The sequence below is a fragment of the Hemicordylus capensis genome, chromosome 2 (genome assembly GCF_027244095.1).
Source record: "Hemicordylus capensis ecotype Gifberg chromosome 2, rHemCap1.1.pri, whole genome shotgun sequence".
Lineage (NCBI taxonomy): Eukaryota > Metazoa > Chordata > Lepidosauria > Squamata > Cordylidae > Hemicordylus > Hemicordylus capensis.
The window spans coordinates 304,312,595-304,334,358 of NC_069658.1; the positions used below are offsets into that span (position 1 = coordinate 304,312,595).

Genomic DNA, 21,764 nt, shown 5'->3' on the forward strand with positions numbered 1-21,764 from the left:
ATTGCTTTTTATATTAAATATGGTATCATTAAAAGCCAGGCTAAAAAGATGGGTCTTTAAGGTTCTCCTAAAGGCCTCCAAGGAAGATAATCCCCTCATATCTGGGGGGAGCGTGTTCCACAACCTCGGGGGTGACAACAGCAAAGACCCTATAACAGGTCACCAATAGATGAACCGGTGGCACCTGAAGACAAACCCCTCCTGATGATCTCAATGAGCGGTGGAGATCTTGTAGAGAAAGGTGCTCTCTCAGGTACCCCACAATGGGAATTTAAAATGCCATTCTCCCCCCCTCCTTTTTTTGTTTTTGTTTGCAGCTGCATCAAATTAGCCTTGTTCAGGCGTTCCTGAAGCATTGGCCGCATTCTCACGTAACGCTAAACCAGAGTTGAATGGGGCAGAGGTTGGAATTCGTGTATGTCCGAATGCATGGAACTGCAGTTTTGCCTCTAAAGCGACCTGAGGTTTCCCTCACCAAACTCCAATTTAAACCTTCAATTTGGAGTGAGTTTTGCTGCTCCAGCCTGAGGTTTGAAGGCGGCAGCGTTACATCTGAATGCAGACATAATCATAAATGCAATTTCATGTTGTTTCTGGAACCAAAATAATAGAGAGGGCAGCCCAGACCCACCCAGGAATGTGCCTGCCCCGCTTCTTGATGGTCGCCTCTCCGAGCACTCGCCCCACCCCATCTCCGTGCTCCCCGAGCTGTTGCCTGGCAACAAGGATGTCACCATGTCCCATTCCAAGCTTCTAAACATGTCAAAGGAAAAACTCACATTGAGTATGTTAACAAATATATACAATCACGGTCACACCATAAACTGAGCAACCTGATGAGATCATTGCAAAGATAACATATGGCAGGACAGCAATAGAATGTGGGTAGCTGTCTGAGGGAAGGACAAAACATGCCACAGAATCACCTGATGACCCACTGGGCAGAATGCTTGTCAAATGCACTGCAAAGGCAGGCTTGAGCTGCAGAAGGGGCAAAAACACACACAGTGGCTGACATGATGAGCAAAATTACTCAAAGCAATTTGAGTAAGTATTTTTACTCAAATAGGTTTAGGCAATGCCCATTTTTAATTTCCAATGGGACTACTTTGAGTAATTTTTCTCATGTCAGTCCGCAAGTCGTGATTTGCTTGTATCTTTTTATGCATCCATTGTCACAAGTGATCTTAAGAAACCCTAACATGCTGATTTCTCTGTCTTTCCCATTGTGACTTGCCTATCCTCCAACTTGGACAATGGCAGCCAAGAGTTGAGGACAGTTTGGGAGAAACCACAGCTCCCTGGTTTTCCAGCACTACCACAAAACTGGCTTGAAAGCATACAACACAGGAATAATAGGACAAAGATGGAGCTAAATTAAACCTTAATGTGTGAGCAGCATAGTGCAGAATGGGCCTGGATAAAGATAGGGCAGATACAGGCGCTCATAAGAGCTCAATCTCCCAAGTGGAGGTTTATGTCCTTAAAACAAAGTCACAGTTAGGGTGAGAACAACAACACTAAGACAACATTGAGTAGTGGTGCCTTGTGTGTTTCTCACAACCATAATATATGAAGTGCATCCACCTCCCAGCCACAATGTGCTGCCTTGTCTCTGTCCCGCCATTCAGAGCTTAGCACAGTTGAAAAGGGCAAAAATAAGCAGCAAGTAAGTGTCTCCAGCAATGCCAAAGTAAACATAAACGCTTATTATTTTTTGCTGAAGCAGAAATGTTATGGATTCACCAAGCCCAAAAAGATTTCCTGTTAGTAACCTATATTCCTCTTCTTCTGGGTGCCTGACGTATCAACCTCAACATTTGTATGTGTGCACATGCATGCATGTGCGTACATGCAAACTCTGTTGCATTAACCTTTTAAAGAAGAAAAACACCTTTGTGTGTGGCCAGTAAGGAAGGTTATTTTTGTTTTATGGCTGGCTGCTGCTAATACCACCCAGATTCTGACTGCAGGCTGTAGTCCATCTGAACCCTTTATAAAATTTTAGTCAGATTTTTTCCACAGTCCTGTAACAAGAACTTGTTTATGCCTATCTGCATTTAAAAATTACTCTGAACTATGAGAATAAACACAAACAAGGCCATTCAAATGCTTGCCTCAAGCCTCCCCCCAACGTTGGCACAATATGAGGTCCATTAACTGTTGGGTAAATTGTGTGTCCTTTTCTGAGCTGAATTTATACTATTTTTAATATTATGCATCACATTTATGTCTTACTTTTCTTCTAAGGGATTAAGGGCAATGTACAGGGAAGTTTTCATTTTAGTCCCCCAACAACCTTAAGAGGCAAGTTAGCCAATAGTGATACCCAAAGTCACACAGTGAACAAAATAATACTTGACATGTATACGGAGTTTGGGAGTGTGCAAAGTCCTTCATACAAGCCCAGCCCAAGGCCCAGCTGTGCCTGAGGCGGCTTGGTGAGTTGTTGCCCATTGCCTTTTCTCATGGCATGCAAAACAGGCCATGCAACAGTTTCTTTCCCCACTCCTCCTCCAGATCCAAAGTGCCATTTCCATGGCACAGAAGGTTTTTACTCTCCCCCTCATCCTGACCCAGAGCCTCCGCCCTAGTGCAGGAAGTGCATCACAAAGGATTTTCCCTCCCCCTTTTCCCACCCCATATTTGTCTCCTCTTTCCCCCCTCCTGCTTCTTTGATGGTAGCAGTATTCACTGATGCTTCTCCATCAGCTGCTCCACTCCTGCTCCCCCTGCCTTTTCAAAAGGCAACTGATGGGCAAGTGAGCAGCAGGAAGTTTCTACTCACACTTCTCGAAACTCCATTTCCTGCCTCTTGCCTCTTCAGAAAGCAGGGCTAATGATGGCTGGGAAAGCAAGGCCTAGTGAGGTAGCTTGTGGGGCAGTGGTGGCGGTACATCACTACTGCTGCATCCGGTCCAGTGCCTGAGGTGATTGCCCCACCAGGCCTCATTAGTAGGGTCGCCCTGGCTTCAGAACTATCATCTCAGTGACCTTTCTAGTAACCCAGTAAGATATTCTCCCCATATTGCGCACTGCCCAGAGCCTTTGAATGGAGTGGTCTATAAATAAATAAGTAAACAAACAGACAAACAAAACAAACAAACAATATAGGGAAGCAGAGAGAGAGAGGGAGAGGCATGCCTAAAATCATTCCGTACACTGCAGGGTGATCATTTCGTTCACACTCTTAAAAATGAAAACAAACAAGAATCTAGTGACACCTGAAGAATAATAAACGTATTGTAGCATAAGCTTTAATGGATTATAGCCCACTTCATTAGATGCATGAAGTCTGTTCTCAGTGGGCAGTCTTCATGTGATTAATGGATTCCCATCACATGGCTAAATGCAGTGCCTTCCATGGTGTTTTCATAAACAATGTTTAAATTGCCTTTGAGCTTCCCTTGTGCTGATTATGCAAATATCTGACCATTTTAAATATTCACAAGAAAAATAAGAGTAGTGTTTTTAGACTGGGAATGAGCATTCTGGCCAAGATAGGTTTTACTTTCAAATTACAAACTGATTGACCTAACTATCACTTTAAGCCTCATAAGCAAAAATGTCATTAACCACTAACTAAACCAGCGTCACAGCTAAATGGGGATTAACATCTGAGTTTGCCACATCCTCTAAACCCAACACTCTAGCCAGCATACCACAATGGCTCCTCTAACTTCTCACTGAGGTATAAATTAGGCTGCAATACTAAACACACACAGGTGGCCTGAGAAGATGGGTGGCGGGTGACATGTGTAGTTTAAATGACAAAATATGTGCGTGATTCTGTCACTTCTAAACACGGTCATGTATGGTCAAATGGCTGGGTTTCGATGTACAGAAAAGAAGCACAGTTCCTCATGAGAGGAATAGATTTTGTACCTTGCTAGAGGCATGGATGTTCCAGAATCTGACTCAACAAACACCATTGCTAGTCCTTTATGAACAGGGCCTTTCTCTTTTCTCTTTAAAAAAAAAATCTATTCAGATTAATTTGCACAACTGCATCTGTGCAGCATTTCCACACTACTTCACAGTTGCATCCTCTCATTTCGGTTTAATCAAATTGAGGATTTATAAGGCCGTGTCTCAGACTAGGGACTGTGGCAGGAGGAGCTGGGTACCTCATTCTCTGTGCTGCCATGGTAGCTGGCCTAAGGAGGACAGTACCAGGACTTCTCTCTGTTGTTCTTCAGTGCCACCACTTTGAATGGGCACCTGGTGGTAGTGCTATGTTAGCAGCCCAGCAGTTGTCAGGTGACACATGGCACCAAAGGGATTCCATCAGGCCCAATGCCCCCTCATGGACATCACCCCACCTGCCTGCCAACCTCCCTGTACATTTTCCCCCTTTCTTGGCCCTGACAGATGGAGCTGCTCCAGCACTGGTTCCAGCACCTCCATCTTTCACTCCTCCCTCCCACCAATAAACTTGTCTGCTTTGCTCCCAAAATGCTCCCACTTAGTTGGCTGGTGGAAGGAGACACACACACAGAGCAAGCAGGTGGTTGGAGCGAAGGAGCAGCGACAATGAAGGGCAAGGACGGTGGCGGCTGCATGCAAGCCCTGTCCTTGCTGCTGACCTAAGCTGCTGCTTCCGCCGCTACCTCACACCATCAGAGAGTGCCTGCAGCACACCCAGAAGATGAAGCCAACCCAAGGAGGGGGAAGAGGGGGTGGTGCTGCTGAGGAAAGAGGGGATGGTGTCAGGGGGCAGGGTGGTGCCAGAGTCAAAGAGCAGGGCAGGCGGCTCATTAGCTTCCACTTGAAATGGCAATAGGAAATGAAGGAGCACTGCTCAGAATACCCCTCCCACCACCTTTGCTTGATAGCCTCTCTCCTGGATCAAATACCCACTTGCCTTCAGACCGCCATCCCTGATAGGATTGCAGTGGTGCACATCTGTATTTGTGCAAACAGTGCAATTGTTATGGGAAACCCCCACCCCCACCCCCACCCCACTCTACAAGCCTGCAAATCCAGTTGGGATGTCTCTTCAGTAAATCACCAGACATGCACAAAGTCATGTCTACGAGGGCAGGCAGAGAAACATTCACCATGACTTCCTCTCAGCTTTGGAATTCTCTTCTCCCAGAGCACAGTCGAGGGGTTCTCAACCTTGGGTCCATCGTTGTTGCTGCTGCTGGACAACACCACCATTAACTCAGGGGAGTTATATAGTCCAACAATATTTAGGACCCAAGGTTGAGAACAACTGCCCTGGAGACTCACCAAAGCTCAGGCATATACATTGTCCAGAAGTAGCATGAGACTTTTTATTCAATTGATGTTTGTTTACTAGGGATCCCGGGGTATAGGGTGGAATAATGAGTGTGGTGTTTGCTACCTGTCACAAGCCCTTAAGGTGGGCTCTAAGTTAAACTACAGTACTACTACACCACTTTTCAACAAAAGTTCTCAAAGCAGTTAAAAGAGAAATGCAAACAAACTAAGATGCTGAGGACCAAAACCAAAATGAAATGAAATAAACACTGACCTAAGCTGAATCACAGGACTAGGTTATAGCTTAAAAACATAAGAACATAAGACCAGCCCAGCTGGATCAGGACCAAGGTCTATCTAGTCCAGCATCCTGTTTCACACAGTGGCCCACCAGAAGCTAGGGATGTGCATGGAACTGGTTCAGAGACCCTTTATGGGCCTCTGAACTGGTTGGAACGACTGGCAATTCTGCCGGTTCGACGGCAGCGGGGGTGTCACTTTAAGAGCGGGGGGTGCCATTAAGAGCGGAGGGTGCACTTACCCCTCCTGCTGCTTTCCTCCTACCAGCGTCCATCTTTTGGAAAGCCCATCAGGGCGGCAGCGTACCTCCCTGCTGCCCGTTGCCCCCATCTGCCAGACATGACCGGAAGTTGCCAACCCTTGTGCCCCCTTAAAAGTGGCACCCTTCTTAAAGCAGTGCGCCTCTCTTAAGGTGGCACCCCCACCACCTTCGAGCCTCCCTGCCACGGTTCCATGTACATCCCTACCAGAAGCCTCTGATGAGCCCACAGGCAAGAGGTATCTGCATGCCCTCTCTCTTGCTGTTGGTCCCCTGGAACTGGTATTGAGAGGCATCATGCCTCTGAGGCTAGAGGTGGCCCACAGCCACCACAATAGTAGCCATTGATAGACCTGTCCTCCATGAATCTGTCTAAGCCCCTTTTCAAGCCATCCAAGCTAGTGGCCATCACCACATCCCATGGTAATGAATTCCATAGATTAATTATGTGCTGTGTGAAAAAGTACTTCCTCTTGTTGGTCCGACCTTCAGTTTCATGGGATGACCTCTGTTTCTAGTGCGGTGAAAGAAGGAGAAAAATTTCTCTGTCCACCTTCTCTACTCCATGCATAATTTTATACACCTTTATCATGTCTCCCCTTAGTCACCTCTTTTCCAAACTAAAGAGCACCAGATGCTGTAGCCTCATAAGGGAGGTGCTCCAGGCCCCTGATCATCTTGGTTGCCCTCTTCTGCACCCTGACTTGAGCATGGATAGAATATCAGTAACATATCACACTGTGGACTGATATTTTCATCCCTTATTCTCATCTGACTCCTTGGACCACATTTCTGTAGTAAATCACAAAGTAAAAAATATATTTCATGTTGCTATCAAATTTCAGTCAAATCGTAAACTAGGATATAAGACACTCTATGAAATTATTCACGTTTACTTAAAAGGAGCCACCTTTTAGATACATTAGTGCACAGAAACTGATGGCTTCATTCACAAAATTTATTTTGCAGCGCTCTGTTTTATGATATTTTGTTCTAGTCAAGTAGTCTCTGTGGAGCAATGAGTCATAGGATTTCTTTAACTTCTCAAGGAAAAGCAAGTACAGCCAAAGGAAGGAAGGGAGGAAAAAGAAAAAACAAATCACCATCACCCAGGTTTTGGAATAGCTGAAGTTACACAGTTCATTGTATGTGTATATCTAGAAGAGAAGTAATCTAAGCTGTGGACTGCAATGTAGTTTTTCTTGCCTCCAGGAAGCTTCTTACAGTTTTGAGTATCTCAACTTTCCTCAAAAATATATGTATGCCCTAACTGTGCAGAGAGCTCAGCTGCCATGTGTGCCCTCAAAAGCACAAGACCCACAAGGCAAACATAACCCCCTATTTATTCTGAATCTCATGTTTTCAGTCAGACTAGTTTGAGTTTTGTAACCACAGGGCTTTTGCCCACCTTTCTGGCAGCAATGCAGCAGAAGGGAGCAAGGAGGGGGGAGGGGCTATCCATTAAAATAGTTCCAAACAAGGGGCATTTAGGAGCAGCTGTGCCTATGCTATAGCGTAAACCAGGGATTCTCAGTGATGGGTCCCTAGATGTTATTGGACCAACTCCCATAATCCCCAACCCAAGGCCACTGGGGCTGGGGGTTATGGGAGTTGAAGTCCAATAACATCTGGGGACCCAACATTGAGAATCACTGGCGTAGTCATTCTTTAAATTACCCTTGAAAATGAGATTCTGGTAAGCCTTACCATCAGCTTGGGCCTCGCACCTCTGCTCTTGGATGTAAGTGACCTGTGCAGGCAGCAGCCAGGGTTCAAAGATCAGTTTGCTGCTCCATACAGTTAGAGGATAGGACATTATATAGGTGGGCTCTGTCACTCATAGGCTGTGTTCACACAATCTTAGTGGTCCTGGTTAAAGTGTTAACCAGGATTGCTGAGCTCCACCAAGTTGATCGTGAAAACTCAGAATTTCCAGGCAATTCTGATCAAACAGCTTTGGCTAAACCTCATTTAGCCAGAATAGATTATCCTGGAAATTCTGGATCCTCCATGAAGCTCAGTGATCCTGGTTAGCACTTTAACCAGAATTGCTGTGATTGTGTGAATGCAGCCGCAATCTTATAAAGACACTTGGGCATCCTGTTAAATCAGTCACTTGTCTAAAAATCTATGGGGAAAGGAGGACAAGTTTCAGAGGTGTCTTATCTCTGAGGGCTGTATCCAGCTTCACCACTTTTGTTCATTAGCAGTTAATTGTTCCCATGACAAGAAGAACTATCATGTTGAAAGATGATCAGCATATGCATGTCTGTCAGTAATTACAGTATAGCTGTAATGTAATTGCAGCTATAAATCTTCATAAGTCTTACATTTCTCATTATAAGTGAATTACGAGTTCACTCCCATGTATGAAAACAGTAAAGTCAAATAAAACAATGCAATACCCCACCCAGCATCTAAGGGACTGATTTGTACTGTCAAACTACTGGTCCCATCTAGTCCCATAGTGTTCACTCTGACCGGCAGCTGTTCTCCAAAGCCACAGGTAGGAATCTACCTGGAGCATTCCCAGATGGGGCTTTTAGCATGTTTCTCCACCGGAATGGAGGATATGCATTTGCACATCAGCTGGATTTGCGCCTGATTAGCATACATGTGGTGGGAACTCTGTTTTTCCTTCCTGCTGGTGGTAGGCTCATGATCTGCTGTATACCTGATTTGCTTTCTAGCTTCAAGTAGTCATCACATTTCAGGAAGTCACATGAGGTCAAATGAAAAAGCACTGACCAGAACAACAGTTATGTGAATTGGCCCCATATCACAAGAATTGGCCCAGAATGTTTGCAAGGTTGTGCACACCTCCAAGATATAGAACTCAAAAGCTCATTCTGACAAAAGGATATGTATTTTAAATCTATTGCACAAGAAATATTTGACCTTACACAGAGAGACCAAGAGGGGAGGAAGGAGTTAGGGGCATGTTCTAAAGCTGAGAGAATAATTACAGTGGAAAGTAATTACAGAGTTTGTGTCATCCAACACCACAACAAATATCCATGCTAGGCAACATTGCAGAAACATTTCCTCATTTGAGCAGATATTAAAATTCATGACAGCTTGTCAGTTTTTGATGGATGGTAGAAAATTCCATTTTTGAAGAAGAAGGTATCTTTTACAATTCGAGATTTGCCATAAATTGGTGTCCTGATGTCCTTAACAACATCTCCTGAAAAACAGGTGCAGTTCAATCAATTATTTTCAGAGATGATGCAGAGGTATTAAAAGCAAATGGAGAGTAAAACTTACGATTGATATAACATTATTACTAAGTTGTCCCATCCTTCTTTGAATGCTTCTGAATAAAAATAAAGGTGGCTTACAATTGCAATGATTTAAAAAACCCTTGGCACACACCATCACGGGCACAGCTATAACTGAACAAAGTTACAAGCAGGGATGGGGGTCAAATGTCCTTGGGTCGCTGAGGGAAGAGGACGCCCGCCAGCTGAGTGACAGCTTGTTCTTTGCTCTCCCCCTTCCACCTCTCTGAAGACCATGAGGCAGGGAGAGGGACCCAATTTTAGCTTTCTGTCCCAGGGCCCACTCAAACTTGCTAGACCCTTGCACACCATAAACCTAGTCATCTATTTAAAAACAAAATCATAAGCCTGTGGGTAGGGTCTTGACTTTGTTTTAATTATCGCACAGGACCTACTTTATACAGGTGCTAACAGACATCTGAGGGACTGAATAAAAAAAAGATTTTACTTTTGTTTCCAATCACCTGATCTTTCATTGAAAGGAAAAAGCTTCAGATTCGCAGAGGTCTGATCCCAAAGCAAGACTGTGGTCAAATATCCAGGGTCTGGACCACTAGATGGCACCAAGTAGTCTCCTTACCACTTGGCAAAATGATACGGGCAAACAATACTCCAAGGTGAGTTTTACCCTGCATGGCTTAATCTTCTGTATGAGCCCTCAAAACCATCATCTCTTGCTTGCACTGGCCCCTCTCCCGACCTTAACACTCTGTGCAGCTCTTCATCCTCTTCTTCTGCCTCTGTTCCCCAGGCCAGGCCCAGTGTACATTTTTAGCTGGCAGGTTCTTTGGGGCAAAGATCTCTACTCTGTAAAGTGCCATGCACAAGGATGGAACAATATAGAGTTGGTAATGTTGTGCCGTCAAGGCGGCGTCGACTCCTAGCGACCACAGAGCCCTGTGGTTGTCTTTGGTAGAATACAACAGGGGTTTACCACTGCCATCTCCCACACAGTATGAGATGATGCCTTTCCGCATCTTCCTTTATCGCTGCTGCCTAATATCGGTGTTTCCTGTAGTCTGGGAAACATACCAGCGGGGATTCAAACCAGCAATCTCTTGCTCCCTAGGCAAGTTACTTCCCCACTGTGCCATTAGGTGGCTGATTGAACAATATACATAATTTTAAACAGCAGCACCATATTCCTAATATTTGCTGTACCTACTAATAGCCATACTATTACTCATATTAGTATATCAGAAAATAAAAGTTGTGCCCCTGGGAAGATACGCTTGCATATTCAGATTGGAGCTGAGTGCCAACTACTCAACACTCTGATTTCTAGACTCCTTTGGAAATCAGTCATAAATTGATAAGAATAAGATAATCATTAATCCAGTCATTTCCTGCCTGTTGTGAAATTTGCATTGAAATTTGCAGTGACTAATACAAGACATGAGTTCACCCACCTGTAATTGTAACAGCCCTATAGTTTGCCTTCTAAGTCTATATTTGGCCAAAATGGGTGCTCTTGACTGAAGGGCAATCCTGTTTTGACTGTTAGTCCCTTTGGAGGCTGACAGATCTGAGGATCTGTGCTTAATAGTCCACACTGAACAAAACCCTACTTATAAACAACCCACAAAACAACAGATGCCCCATTATGAAGAGAAGTCTTGCCTGCAAACAAGGGCTGCCCACCTTTTTACCTGTGCTTGTTTTAACAGCTATGCCATAAACAGAAATTGAGCAGGTGCACCTTTCCACATAATTTCATTGCAAGATCTCCACCTGCTGAATTTCTGCATGTCCGGCAGCCATTAAAAGGTGCAGGAAAAAGACCAGTACCATGGTTGCAGTTCTAGTAACAGCAATGTACCAATAAGGCATACCAACAAGATATGCCTTATTGATACCTGGGAAGTGTATTATGCAGGCAGTTTACATTTTGGCTTCTGAGAAAATTGCAAAGACAACATAGCTGGCAATTTGGTGGTTTGCAGGAAATGAGAACTCTTGTTTCATCTTTGCAGAGTAAGATGTGACTGCTACTAAGTGGTTAGTGTGTTGGACTAGGATCAGGAAGACCTGAGCTCGAATCCCCATTCAATCTTGAAACTCACTGAGTGGCTCTGGGCCAATCATGTATCTCTCAGCCTAACCTACCTAGCAGGGCTGTTGTGAGGATAAAAATAACCATGTACACTGCTCTGAGCTCCTTGGAGGAAGAGCGGGATATAAATGTGAGATAAGTAGGTCGGTAGACAGGAATGTGAGAGACAGAGCCATCAGCAGGTACCTTCAGTACCTTGCTGTAGTACTGGCCATTGGGCCTCCAAGTGTGATATTCAAACAAGGCCTACAATTCATGCAGCATTTTGGTTCCTCAGCAAAGTCCATGAAGTGGGGAAAGCCGAAATATATATATACTTGCAAAATGGGGCTCAAAAGGTTTCTTTGTATTATTTTGTCACTAGCAAAATAGCTATATACCTTTTGTGTTGCAAGATCAATGGGGTAACCACCCAACAAATTATGCTTACCTAAGCGCCAGCCATATTCCCATGACGACAGCACTGGGTAACAGAACTTTTCCTCAGGGCTCTTCATCTTTCTCTCCTTTAGGTAGTGGGATCTTCCTTTGCCTTCATGGGAGAAGCCCTGATATAGCAACTGTGTTATCTCAGGAGTTGGGACTCTCATCTCTGGAAGGGGTTCCTGATGGCTAGTTACTTCCTTCTCCCCTAACAGTTGTTGTCCTTCCTCCCTTTGCGCCGTTTGCTCTGGACATTTTGGAGACCCCAGACCTGCCTCAGGGAGGCAGAGAGCAGGCAAGAAACCCTTTCTCCTGGAGATCCCATAGTTTGGCAGCTGCCGTGGGTATTTTTGCCCATATTTTGCCTTCCAGCCGACCCTGCAGGCGGCCTCCTTGCTAATCAGCTCCCTCCAGCCATCCTGCTCCCGTGTGGTTAGCAGGTCTCTCATGGCCCTGGACAGAGGACTGGAGTCTGCATGGTGATTCTTGTGTGCTTGGTGTAAGTTAACACTTCCTGCCTCTGGTGTCCAAGGAAACATACACAAAAGGGCCAGTGAAGCCAGGCTCAAATTACAGCCACCACACAGGGTCTGCAGTTGACATTCATTTTCCCCCAGAAGCTGCTGTTATAAGTCAGAAAAGCTAAATTTAAAAGAGCAAGAGAGACTGAAAACCTTATCTGGACTAAGTTTTGATGCTAGAATCAGTTAACAGTGGTATTAGTTACCTAAAACCTAATGTTGTCCGCCCCCCCCCCCGCCATGACTGCAGACCTGCAAATCGAAGTGAAAAGCAGCAAAGAGCATTCCCTACTTCCTCCCACCTGTGCCGACCAATAAGCAGTATCCCCGCACTCCTCCTCCTACTACTAATAAAATAGGCAGTTCAAAGACAGGGTGATTTTAACTGAAATGCTTGTGAGGAAATTAGGACCCAGTCTTGAAATGGAGTTGTACACAAGCAAGCAATGGATTTGCCAAGCTTGATTTCCCTGGTTTTAAGTTGTGTTGGCATTAGCCCAAAGTAAATCATAGCAAAGCTCACTGCAGAAGCCACAAAATGTTAGACTGGCTCCCATTTCATGTGGTGACTGTATTTTTCTCCCTGAAACTGGCTCTGTGCCCTGCTCAAAAACCCACCCTGGGGATTGGGTGTATAACACAGCCCCAGTATAGGCACATTTTGTCTGGTGGTGGTGGTGGTGGTGTGTGTTACATAAAATTTCAAATCCCTTTGAAAAAGTCCCCTTCAACAATATAGTAGTCATGGTGATTGTTGAAAGGAAGTGCAGTACAGCAGAGGGATAAATCTGTTCCAAGAAATGTGCATAGCGGGAAGGAACACACATGCAAATATAGATATATATTTATATCTTTTCCTGCAATTTTGAATAGCTGCCTCAGGCCCCTTAAAGCTAAGCACCTTGATGTAAGCAGATTCGACATGGGCAACTAGTAAGATGACAGAGAATGCTGTGTAGTGGGAAGCTTTATACCAGCCAGTTTCTTCTTGAATGCATTATTCACAATGCAATAACTACCACATCCCTAAAGGAGAGTTTAGACCTCTGGAGTACAGCCATAAGTTAAAAGATACAAATGCTTACCTAAATTGGGGGTGGGTGGGGGGGTGGGTGGGGGATATACCTCCTCCCAAGTGCACAGCGACTAGGCCAGTTATAAGGAGAAGCAAATATTCCGAACACGTAATTCGTAACAATGAACTCTGATTTTATGTTGCATCTAGGAGTGGCATGGCAAGGCAAAAACAATATAAGCTTTTGTATGTAACTGGGTAAACTCCCCCAGATCTTATACATTTGACATCCAGCAGAAACATAGCACTTTTAAACCATTGTTAGAACCCAAGGCATTCTCAAAACATTTTTTTTTTAAAGACCATTTGTTTTTAAAAAAGATAGAACATTCTAACTCTCTCAGCAGTAGAAAAGCCCAGCAGAACAAAGTTTAACTTTGTGAAGCAGAAGACCACAATTTAACTTTGGGAGGGAAAGGCATAGGTTTTAAGAAGTAATGAGGCTGATTACTGATAATAGCTTCTCAGCCCTACTCATGTTATGTTAAATTCATGGACAATCTGTGCACAGTGCATATACATACCCATCTATATCCATACAATGCGTTACGGTCAGCACATATACAGAAGTACACTTCCTATCTGTATCCTGCATTTAAGGTGGCCAGTACTAGGTTCACTGTACAATCATTCACCCAGATGCACATCAGACACAGCATGATGTCTGAAAAGGGCAATACACTTGGGCTAAACTACAGATTAACAATCTGACATGCTTAGTGGTTTTTACTCACTAGCAGCCATGGAAGCTTTCAAACAGCAGCTACATGTGGGACTGATCTGGAAGAGAACCATGGCAGGGCAAAAGGTTAAATGCCACCATCCCATGCAGCAGTCCCAATCAGCCTCTCTGGCTACTGAGTATGAGAGAAAAACTTAAGCACTGCAAGACCTAGCACAATGCAACGTATCATTTGGCCCTTGGTGGTATGTAGAGCAGCGATTCTCAGCTTTGGGTCTCTAGACATTACTGAACTTCAGCTCCCATAATTCCCAGCCCCAATGGCCTTTGGTTGGGAATTATGGGAGCTGAATTCCACAACATCTGGGGACCCAAGGGTGAGAACCCATGCTGGAGAGCACACACATTTTGCTTGTTCAGCTTTGGTGGCTGTTCAAACCAGTTATGGTCTGAATGGTCAATAGGAATCTAAGCCCATGCCTGTAGCAGCTAGCCACACGTGAAGAACTCGCTTTGTCTCAGTCATTACAGAGTTAATTTGTTATTTATAATGCTGGAGGGTTTTTTTCACAAGTTATTTTATTTTGGTTCTTTTACAACTTGTCTCTGCTTGTGTATTCCTAACCCACCACACCCACACAAAACCTTGTTCCCAAGGTGTGTATGGGTTGTTGTTTTTTTAAAGGGATTATTTCTCTATCCTGAAGTGGGTAGATGGTGGTAGCAGATTAAATAAAGGCAGTCCTGTGGGTGGAGAAAAGTGTTCTTAAAAGCCATCTCATCACTCTACATCACCACATTGCATGGCTGGAGTAACAGAGGCCAAACAGGCAGTTATCGCCCTGCCCACATCTGCTATTCTTGAAAGATCAGGTGCAAAGGAATGCAAGGTTTGTAGCAATATAAGCAGAGCCTCCACAAAACCACATGGCAGCAAGAGAGTAAATTGTCAGCTTTCAGGGACAAAACATTCCCGGAAGGACCACTTTGAAGTCAAAGGAACAATTTAATATTCATCCATATAGTGGAGATAGGGTGGGTGCCAAGTATACATAAAGAGCTCACGTGTTTTTCTGGCCAGCACAAAACATATTGCCCCCACTGCTACCCTCTGTGTCCCACACTGTCCTTTGAACTAGCCAGTTACCCTCCTACTTCAAGTCAATCAAGTCAAGTCATGTTTATTTATGGTCATAGACCAAAATTTACATACATAATAATACACGTAATATAGTAATAATATATACATAATATAATCAGGAACATGGACTCATCCTAATCAGCAATTTCCCGTTAGCATAATCTGATTTACCATCTGTTGTCTAGCTTTCTTAGCTGCCTCACAGAACTTATCAACTTTAAATGTTACTTCCTCCTTCTGATCTGAGAGCAGATAGTTGACGTAAAATGCATCTGTATGCCCTGGGAAATCAGTCAGTAAGGAGGAAATATAACAAGTTCGTAAGTCCCTATAAAAAAGACAGCGGAGTAAGATATGAAAGATAGACTCCTGTTCTCCAGAGCCACAAGGACATAGTCTCTGTTCTTTTGGGATCCCTCTAAATTTACCTTCTAATTCAGCTGAAGGTAGCACATTAAATCTGGCCAATGTAAACATCCTGCGATATTTAGTGATAGTAATCTTACCCAGGTAATTCGCAGGTTTAGTATTATACATTTGTAAACCTAGGAAAACTTCTTTAGAGATTAAAGATCGATCCGTCTGCATTTCCATATCATAGATACGCTGCTTTAATATCAGTCTCGCGTGACAAAAACCCATTTCTAATAGACCATCCAGGCTAAAGCCATATAAACTTATTTGGTGAGATATTGACTGCTTCCAGCTAGAATTAAATTTATCAATAAAAATTAAGTGAGCAAGGCCTGTAGAAAAGAAAGACAATCTCAACCAGAAGCTGAGAATGGAAAACCACATCCGGGCTTCCATCTTAGGCATGCCAGTTTCCATCCTCAATATTACATTGGGAACACATCTAGGGATCTGTAGAATAGATCTCAGAAACTTTGCCTGAACTATCTCTAGTGGAGTGCAGTTAGTATACGGGCCCAACTGCGACCCATAAAGCAACTGAGAGCAGGCTTTAGCTGTAAATAACTTAAGGGCGGCTGGTACAAATTGAGCCCCATCTTGGTGGAAATATGATTGGATGGCCAATGCCGATTTATGTGCATTTTGGGTAACATATTGCAGATGTGCTTGGCGTTTCGTTGAGGCCTGGAAAACAACCCCAAGATATTTAAAGGTCTTAACCTGTTCTAGTTTATGTCCTGCCAAAGACCATTTCAAGGTCTTTGGGTGTTTAGCAAAGGCCATAATTTTGGACTTGCTATAATTGATTTCCAGAGCGTATTCATGGCAAAAATTAGCCAGAGAGCAAAGCGCTCTACGGAGGCTGACAGGAGGCCGAGATAAAGTTACTGCATCATCTGCATAAAGCAAAATATTAACCTGTCTACTGGCCAATTTAGGTGGATGGAAAAATGGATTAGTAATAATATCCACAATGGGGTTAATATAATAATTGAAAAGAGCTGGGGCAAGTATACAGCCTTGCCTCACTCCTCGAAAGGTAGGAATTTCTTTAGTGAGGATTCCAGCTGAGCTACATCAAACCTTCAGACGTGAGTTCTTGTGGAGTTTATATATTAAAAGTAGCAGACGTCGATCAATAGAGGAGTTAAACAGTCTTTCCCATAATTTATCTCTGGATATGGAGTCGAATGCTGATTTAAAATCCACAAAGGCAGCAAAAAGAGTGGAACGGGGTAGATTAGAATATTTCTCCTCTAGATGTTGTAAGACTAAAGCATGCTGAATAGTAGAATGATTGGCCCTATCCTACTTCAAGTTAGGACTTTACTTGAACCTGCCTCACTGGCCCCTCAATTCAAATTAAACGACTGTAACGTTGAGTGCAAACAAGCTTACAAGATCTCCACCATCCTTGTACATGTACTGCATGTGACCAGTTGAAATACCACCAGTCCAGCACACATGCAGAAAAAGAGGGTGTGCCGAGTGCATCCATCAGGACATCCTCCAGACATCCCAATGCCCTCTTGTGAACATATGGGGGCTGTTCCAAGGAGATGTGTTATCCAGTTCTAAAGGATGCTCCTGTATATTTGAAGCGCAAGACAAGGTTATATGTCCTGCTTTTACCAGGGGACAATCACATGTACATTTTGGTCATTTTTTCATAATTATTCAAGGTTTCTTCACTACTGTTCAGCATTTTGCTGTCTTGATTCAGTTACTGAAAGCCAACCGGAAGTTCAGGTATAAGTGTTATTCCATCTGGACAGACAGGAGCTATAGGAGTCAACACTGAAAAGCCAGTCGAAGTTGGTTTTAACATGCATGTTTTATTTCATGAAGCAAACATTCATGGTTTTAATAAGTTATGAGATACAATATTACAATCTTGCATTTATTCCAGTTTATTTTTGCTTTTCCTTTAGTTTCCAATGTAGTGAGTATTTCACATTAAGGCAAACAGCACAGTAAAAAAGTCATGTTACTCTATTCTCACCCTTACCCCAAAAGCTGTGCTTGGACTTAGTGCATTGAATATACAAACTACAAAAATAATAGCTGACCAAGTAGGAATCTTACTAGACAGAGGGGAAGGAACAACATTTTTCCCATTAAGTGTCTTCTTCCATCTCACACACACACACACACACACACACACACACTTAAAGCTCAGAGGGAAAAATGTTAAAAGTCACAGCCGCTTTGTAGTAGCTGTTTGTTGCATGTTTGGAATGTTGAAAAACCTTAGTCATTTTGAAAGTTATGCAGGCAGTGTGCTCATTTCCTTATTCTGAACAATGAAGGGGATAAACACTTGGGCATGAAAGGAAGGCAAACAATACTAGTAAGCCTTACGGAACTTCTTGGACTAAGTTTCTCTTAGTAAGCTCCATTAAGCTGCCCAGTTAATTAGGAATAGCCAGACTTCCTAATAATTAACTGTCTAGGTTAGTTTTCAGATCACCAGGTGTATCATGAGCACAAATCTTGAACCATTATAGTAGACTAAGGCCTTTGTGTCACAAGTTCAGCATCTTGCCTTCATAACCAATATGCAAGTTACACAAAAGCATAAATAAGTTTGTTGTGTACAGAAACAAGCACCTCTCTCTTGGAACAAGACTTAAGGCAGGGTTCATCTAGCCTATCAAATGATCATGACTTCAGGTGCCCAGCAAGATGCATCTCTGCTACAGTAACCTAACTCCACCTCCTGTCAACAATAATCATGGTTAAAGCAAACCAACATCATAACCAGAGCATTAGAGATGAAAGCTTCCAGAAACCGATTTGATAATTTTGTTTCCTTTAAAAATATATAACAATGTTCACTTTTCCCAAATGTAAACAGCCAAGCATTCTGCAAGGGTGTTTTAGTGTTTAGCTGTAACACTATTATGTGTTTTCATTGTTTGATGTTAAGTCAACCAAGTATACAAAGGCACATTGAGAAGGACTAGTTTTTACCTCATTTCTTTAAACCACTACCAACCGGCAACACCCAAAGTGATATGCTATTGCTAAATGTAAAGTTGCCAGTCTAAAAACGCCCATCACAAGTCAGTAGTTTAAGATACCCAGTTGGCCAAGACAAAAATTCCAGTTTTGCAAGTAAATTCTAAAATCCACAAAAAGGATTGTGCCCTTCATTACTACATGATTCTTGCGTATTAATGATTTAGAAAGGTACAATATGAAGAGGACATTCAATTTACACATTACAGTATAACAATGATACTTAAGACAAAATAGAACACTTTAAAAATAGTTCTAGAACTTAAATTTGGGGTGTATTAAAAATGTGATCTGTATTCAGAAAGATACTATATTTCTCAACAGGATGCTCACAGTATTTCATTGAAAGATTTCATTTGTGGAAAAGTAGAGTTTGACACAAGACAGTCTTATGGAACAGTAACATGGAATGGGCTTCCAGGAATGTGTTCTTCACCCCACTTCACAGCTAGAATATAGTCACCCTTCTCCTTGACAACATATGTTACATTGTATTGGTGGTTTCCCAAGTGCTTCACAGATACTTCCTCACAAGGCGTTGTAGGTCCATGGACACCAACTAACAACATATTTGAACCTAGGGAGAAATCGTGGATTACAAGTAATTGAAGCAGGTCTTTACTCTAGCAACATCTCAAATTTAAATATTATCCCCGCTCCCAATACTTCAAGATGTTTGAACCAATTATAAACATGTACCCAAGCAATATAATCTTTGCAGGCATGTTAATGCAGAAAGAACAAGCAAATTAAGTAGTCCTTCCAGGCAAGACATAGTGCTTTTTCTTTGCAACTAATTCACCACCAATGGCTGCTATGATTGCCCTTTAGTATAAGGGTGAAGAATCCAACATCCCACTGTCAAAAGCATCTCAGCCATTCTTGCTAGAATATATGAAGTACTAAAAACATGCTGAACACCTACGGCCCCTCTACCCAAGGCCACCAACCTGAGCTGTTCATCTGGGGCCTGGTCACTACAACAGTAGAAACCCTCACTTGAAACTTTACATATCGGCAAGTTACCTGCTTTGCTGCTGTCTACAGTAAAGGAGTTTTTCTGACCCACAAAAGCTCTTGAAAGTCCTGCACCCCTGGAGGTAACTTTGCTTGCATCAGATGAAGACTTGGGAATGGCACTGTAGCAGGTATCTGTTGTTGACCTGGTCACAGATTCTACCATGATGGAAGAAGTTTCATTTGAGATGCCTGGGCTAACCAGCCGCTGACCTAAAAATAGCAATATGTAATTGAACATTATCCAAGACCACAGTTTAAACAGCAGGATTAAGCCAAGGATAGGAAATTCCAGAGCTACATTAAACACAGATGTCAGTCCATGGCACTCCCTTGCCACCACTTCCTTCTGCACTTAGCAACTTATGTTCACATTGGCAACACTGCTCCCTAGTCTTACCTGTAACCTTTGCCTTAAAAGGGCTACCAGCTATGTGACTAGGTCCTCCATATTTAACTCCAATTAAGTAGTTTCCTGGAGCCATAGGTGTGTACATTACATTGTAGCCTTCTGGAGCTTCTTGGCAATCCATTTTCACCTTTGATGGCCCCTCAATAGTAACAGCAAGGGTACCAGGACCAGCTTTGGTGGTGTCAATAGTAAATGCAGATTGTAACCCTGAAAAATGAAGCATAAGGAAGAGGCGTGTGTTCAGATATGAATAGTGCACCAATTTCAGCTTCATGCAGCAGTTTGCCATATATTTCTGCAGATACAGGGAAACCAGTTGGCTACAGCTCCTCAGTGTCACTTAGCTCCCCCTCGTGCTTTAAAGTGCTGCAAGCCACACGCACAGGTGGTTTTGAAATGAATGGAAGGGAAGGTTAGACTTTTCCATCGCTACATCTTGAGAGTTGGATGGGCAAGAACCATATACCCATTTCAACAGTTAACAACAATAGTTGTTTGTTGACCCTGAATATCCTGTCAGAAACCTCATCTGCAGCTACAGTCCTTGCCGAGCACCTATGAACAGGACCAACTTCATTCATTCATTCATTCATTCAAGCAAGCAGAGGTTCCCAAACCTGGGCCTCTAGATATTATTGGCTTCCTATCATCCCCAGCCACAATGGTCAAAGGCCATTGTGATGACAGACTATAGCTCCCCATCATTCCTAATCACAATGGGCTTTGGCTTTAAAGCTGCCTGAGAGTATAATCCTTTCAGTCCTGTAGCCTCAAACAGATCAAGAACCTATCACAAACTGCAATTCACCGAGAATTTAAACCAATGGCTGCTTGTCACTTCTGGCAAACTGAATACACTTGTGGAAGTCAACGTGTGAGCAGAGACTTGAATGCACCACACTTGTACACTGAGTGAAATACATATATGTGCTGGGAAGTTGCCATCAGCCCCACAAACTACATGCATGTGTGACAATCTACAGGATTTCACAAGCTTTGCTAAACAGACGAGGTTTGGGGGCAAGAACATTGTGTGCCGCACATGCCTTAGCAGTATTAGAATTCTATGCTAGGGGTTTGTTTTGCAGATAAATGCAGCATAGCATCTCTCACAACAGGATGGGGGGCGGGGGATAGCATGTGTCTTTTAGTCCAAGGTAGCATATGCATCGGATCAGAAAGGGATGTGGCCCTTGCTTGGCACTTATTCATAGCCTCTCTAGAGAGGCCTAGTTCATGGAGAGAAAGCCACTTAAAGTCATTCCTGCAGGCAACAACTTCGTCTCCCTGAAACGTACTGTAAATTCAAAGGCTGATGTACCATCTTCCCACTGCCAAAGGGTTTATATATTGATTTGAACAGAGCATTTCATCAGCTCCACTGTAGAACATTTAGAACCGTAGTTGAGACTCCATCCTTACATAATACACTGCATATTTTTTTAAATGCCCCCCACCACCCCCAGACTAGAATTTGATCACATGAGTCTGTTAACTCACAAGTGGTCCACTGAAAAATCATCATCCATAAGGGTAACTTTGCATGTTCACTGTTGCTTCTGACCCTCTGATGCTAATCAGAAACAGAGCATGTGATTCTTTGCTGTGAACTATATTTATTTATTTATCTATCTATCTATCAAATTTATACCCCGCCCAAACTTACATCTCTGGGCAGCTTGGGAAGTCTGCTCCTTACCAAATGGTTGAATTTCTGTAATCTGATTTAAGTGCTTATATTACGCATCAGTTTGCTAAATTATGTGCAGCAGCATTGAAAGTAAGGCAGGCCACAGTCAAAATATTTGCTAACTGCTAACTTCAAATAAGTATCACTGTCTAAGTTTATCTTGCTTTTTAAAATTCTTTCACTACATATATTGTACTGTACTGTATAAGTTAATGTTTTATGCTGGGTTAAGACCGCAGTAAAAGATTT

General features: G+C 43.1%; 2 protein-coding genes across 5 annotated transcripts in view; both read right to left on the reverse strand.

Moving 5' to 3' along the window:
* Positions 1 to 6,729: 6,729 nt before the first annotated feature.
* On the reverse strand, positions 6,730 to 12,281 carry LOC128347855 (protein ATP6V1FNB). The gene is made up of 2 exons (XM_053303051.1): positions 11,550 to 12,281; positions 6,730 to 8,972 (listed from the first exon to the last, which is right to left on the reverse strand). The coding sequence occupies exons 1-2, from the start codon at positions 12,079 to 12,081 to the stop codon at positions 8,854 to 8,856; spliced, it is 651 nt and encodes a 216-aa protein (XP_053159026.1). The 5' UTR covers positions 12,082 to 12,281; the 3' UTR covers positions 6,730 to 8,853.
* A 4,909-nt stretch (positions 12,282 to 17,190) lies between these two features.
* The window catches only part of FLNB (filamin B), a 113,867-nt gene continuing 109,293 nt past the window's right edge, over positions 17,191 to 21,764 (reverse strand). For all 4 annotated transcript variants that reach the window (XM_053293802.1, XM_053293801.1, XM_053293800.1 and 1 more), the window contains 3 exons: positions 19,814 to 20,032; positions 19,423 to 19,626; positions 17,191 to 18,973 (listed from right to left, as the gene is read on the reverse strand). In XM_053293802.1, the coding sequence (XP_053149777.1) occupies positions 18,786 to 18,973; positions 19,423 to 19,626; positions 19,814 to 20,032 (611 nt within the window). In that variant the 3' untranslated portion in view covers positions 17,191 to 18,785. The remainder of the gene's footprint in view (positions 18,974 to 19,422; positions 19,627 to 19,813; positions 20,033 to 21,764) is intronic.

Excerpts from the sequence above, each read along its gene's own strand:
- LOC128347855 (XM_053303051.1), bottom strand. The coding sequence starts at position 12,081 with ATGTTTCCTTGGACACCAGAGGCAGGAAGTGTTAACTTACACCAAGCA. Across the intron at positions 8,973-11,549 it reads GGAATATGGCTGGCGCTTAG|GAGATGTTGTTAAGGACATC; the intron begins GTAAGCATAATT and ends CCTGTTTTTCAG.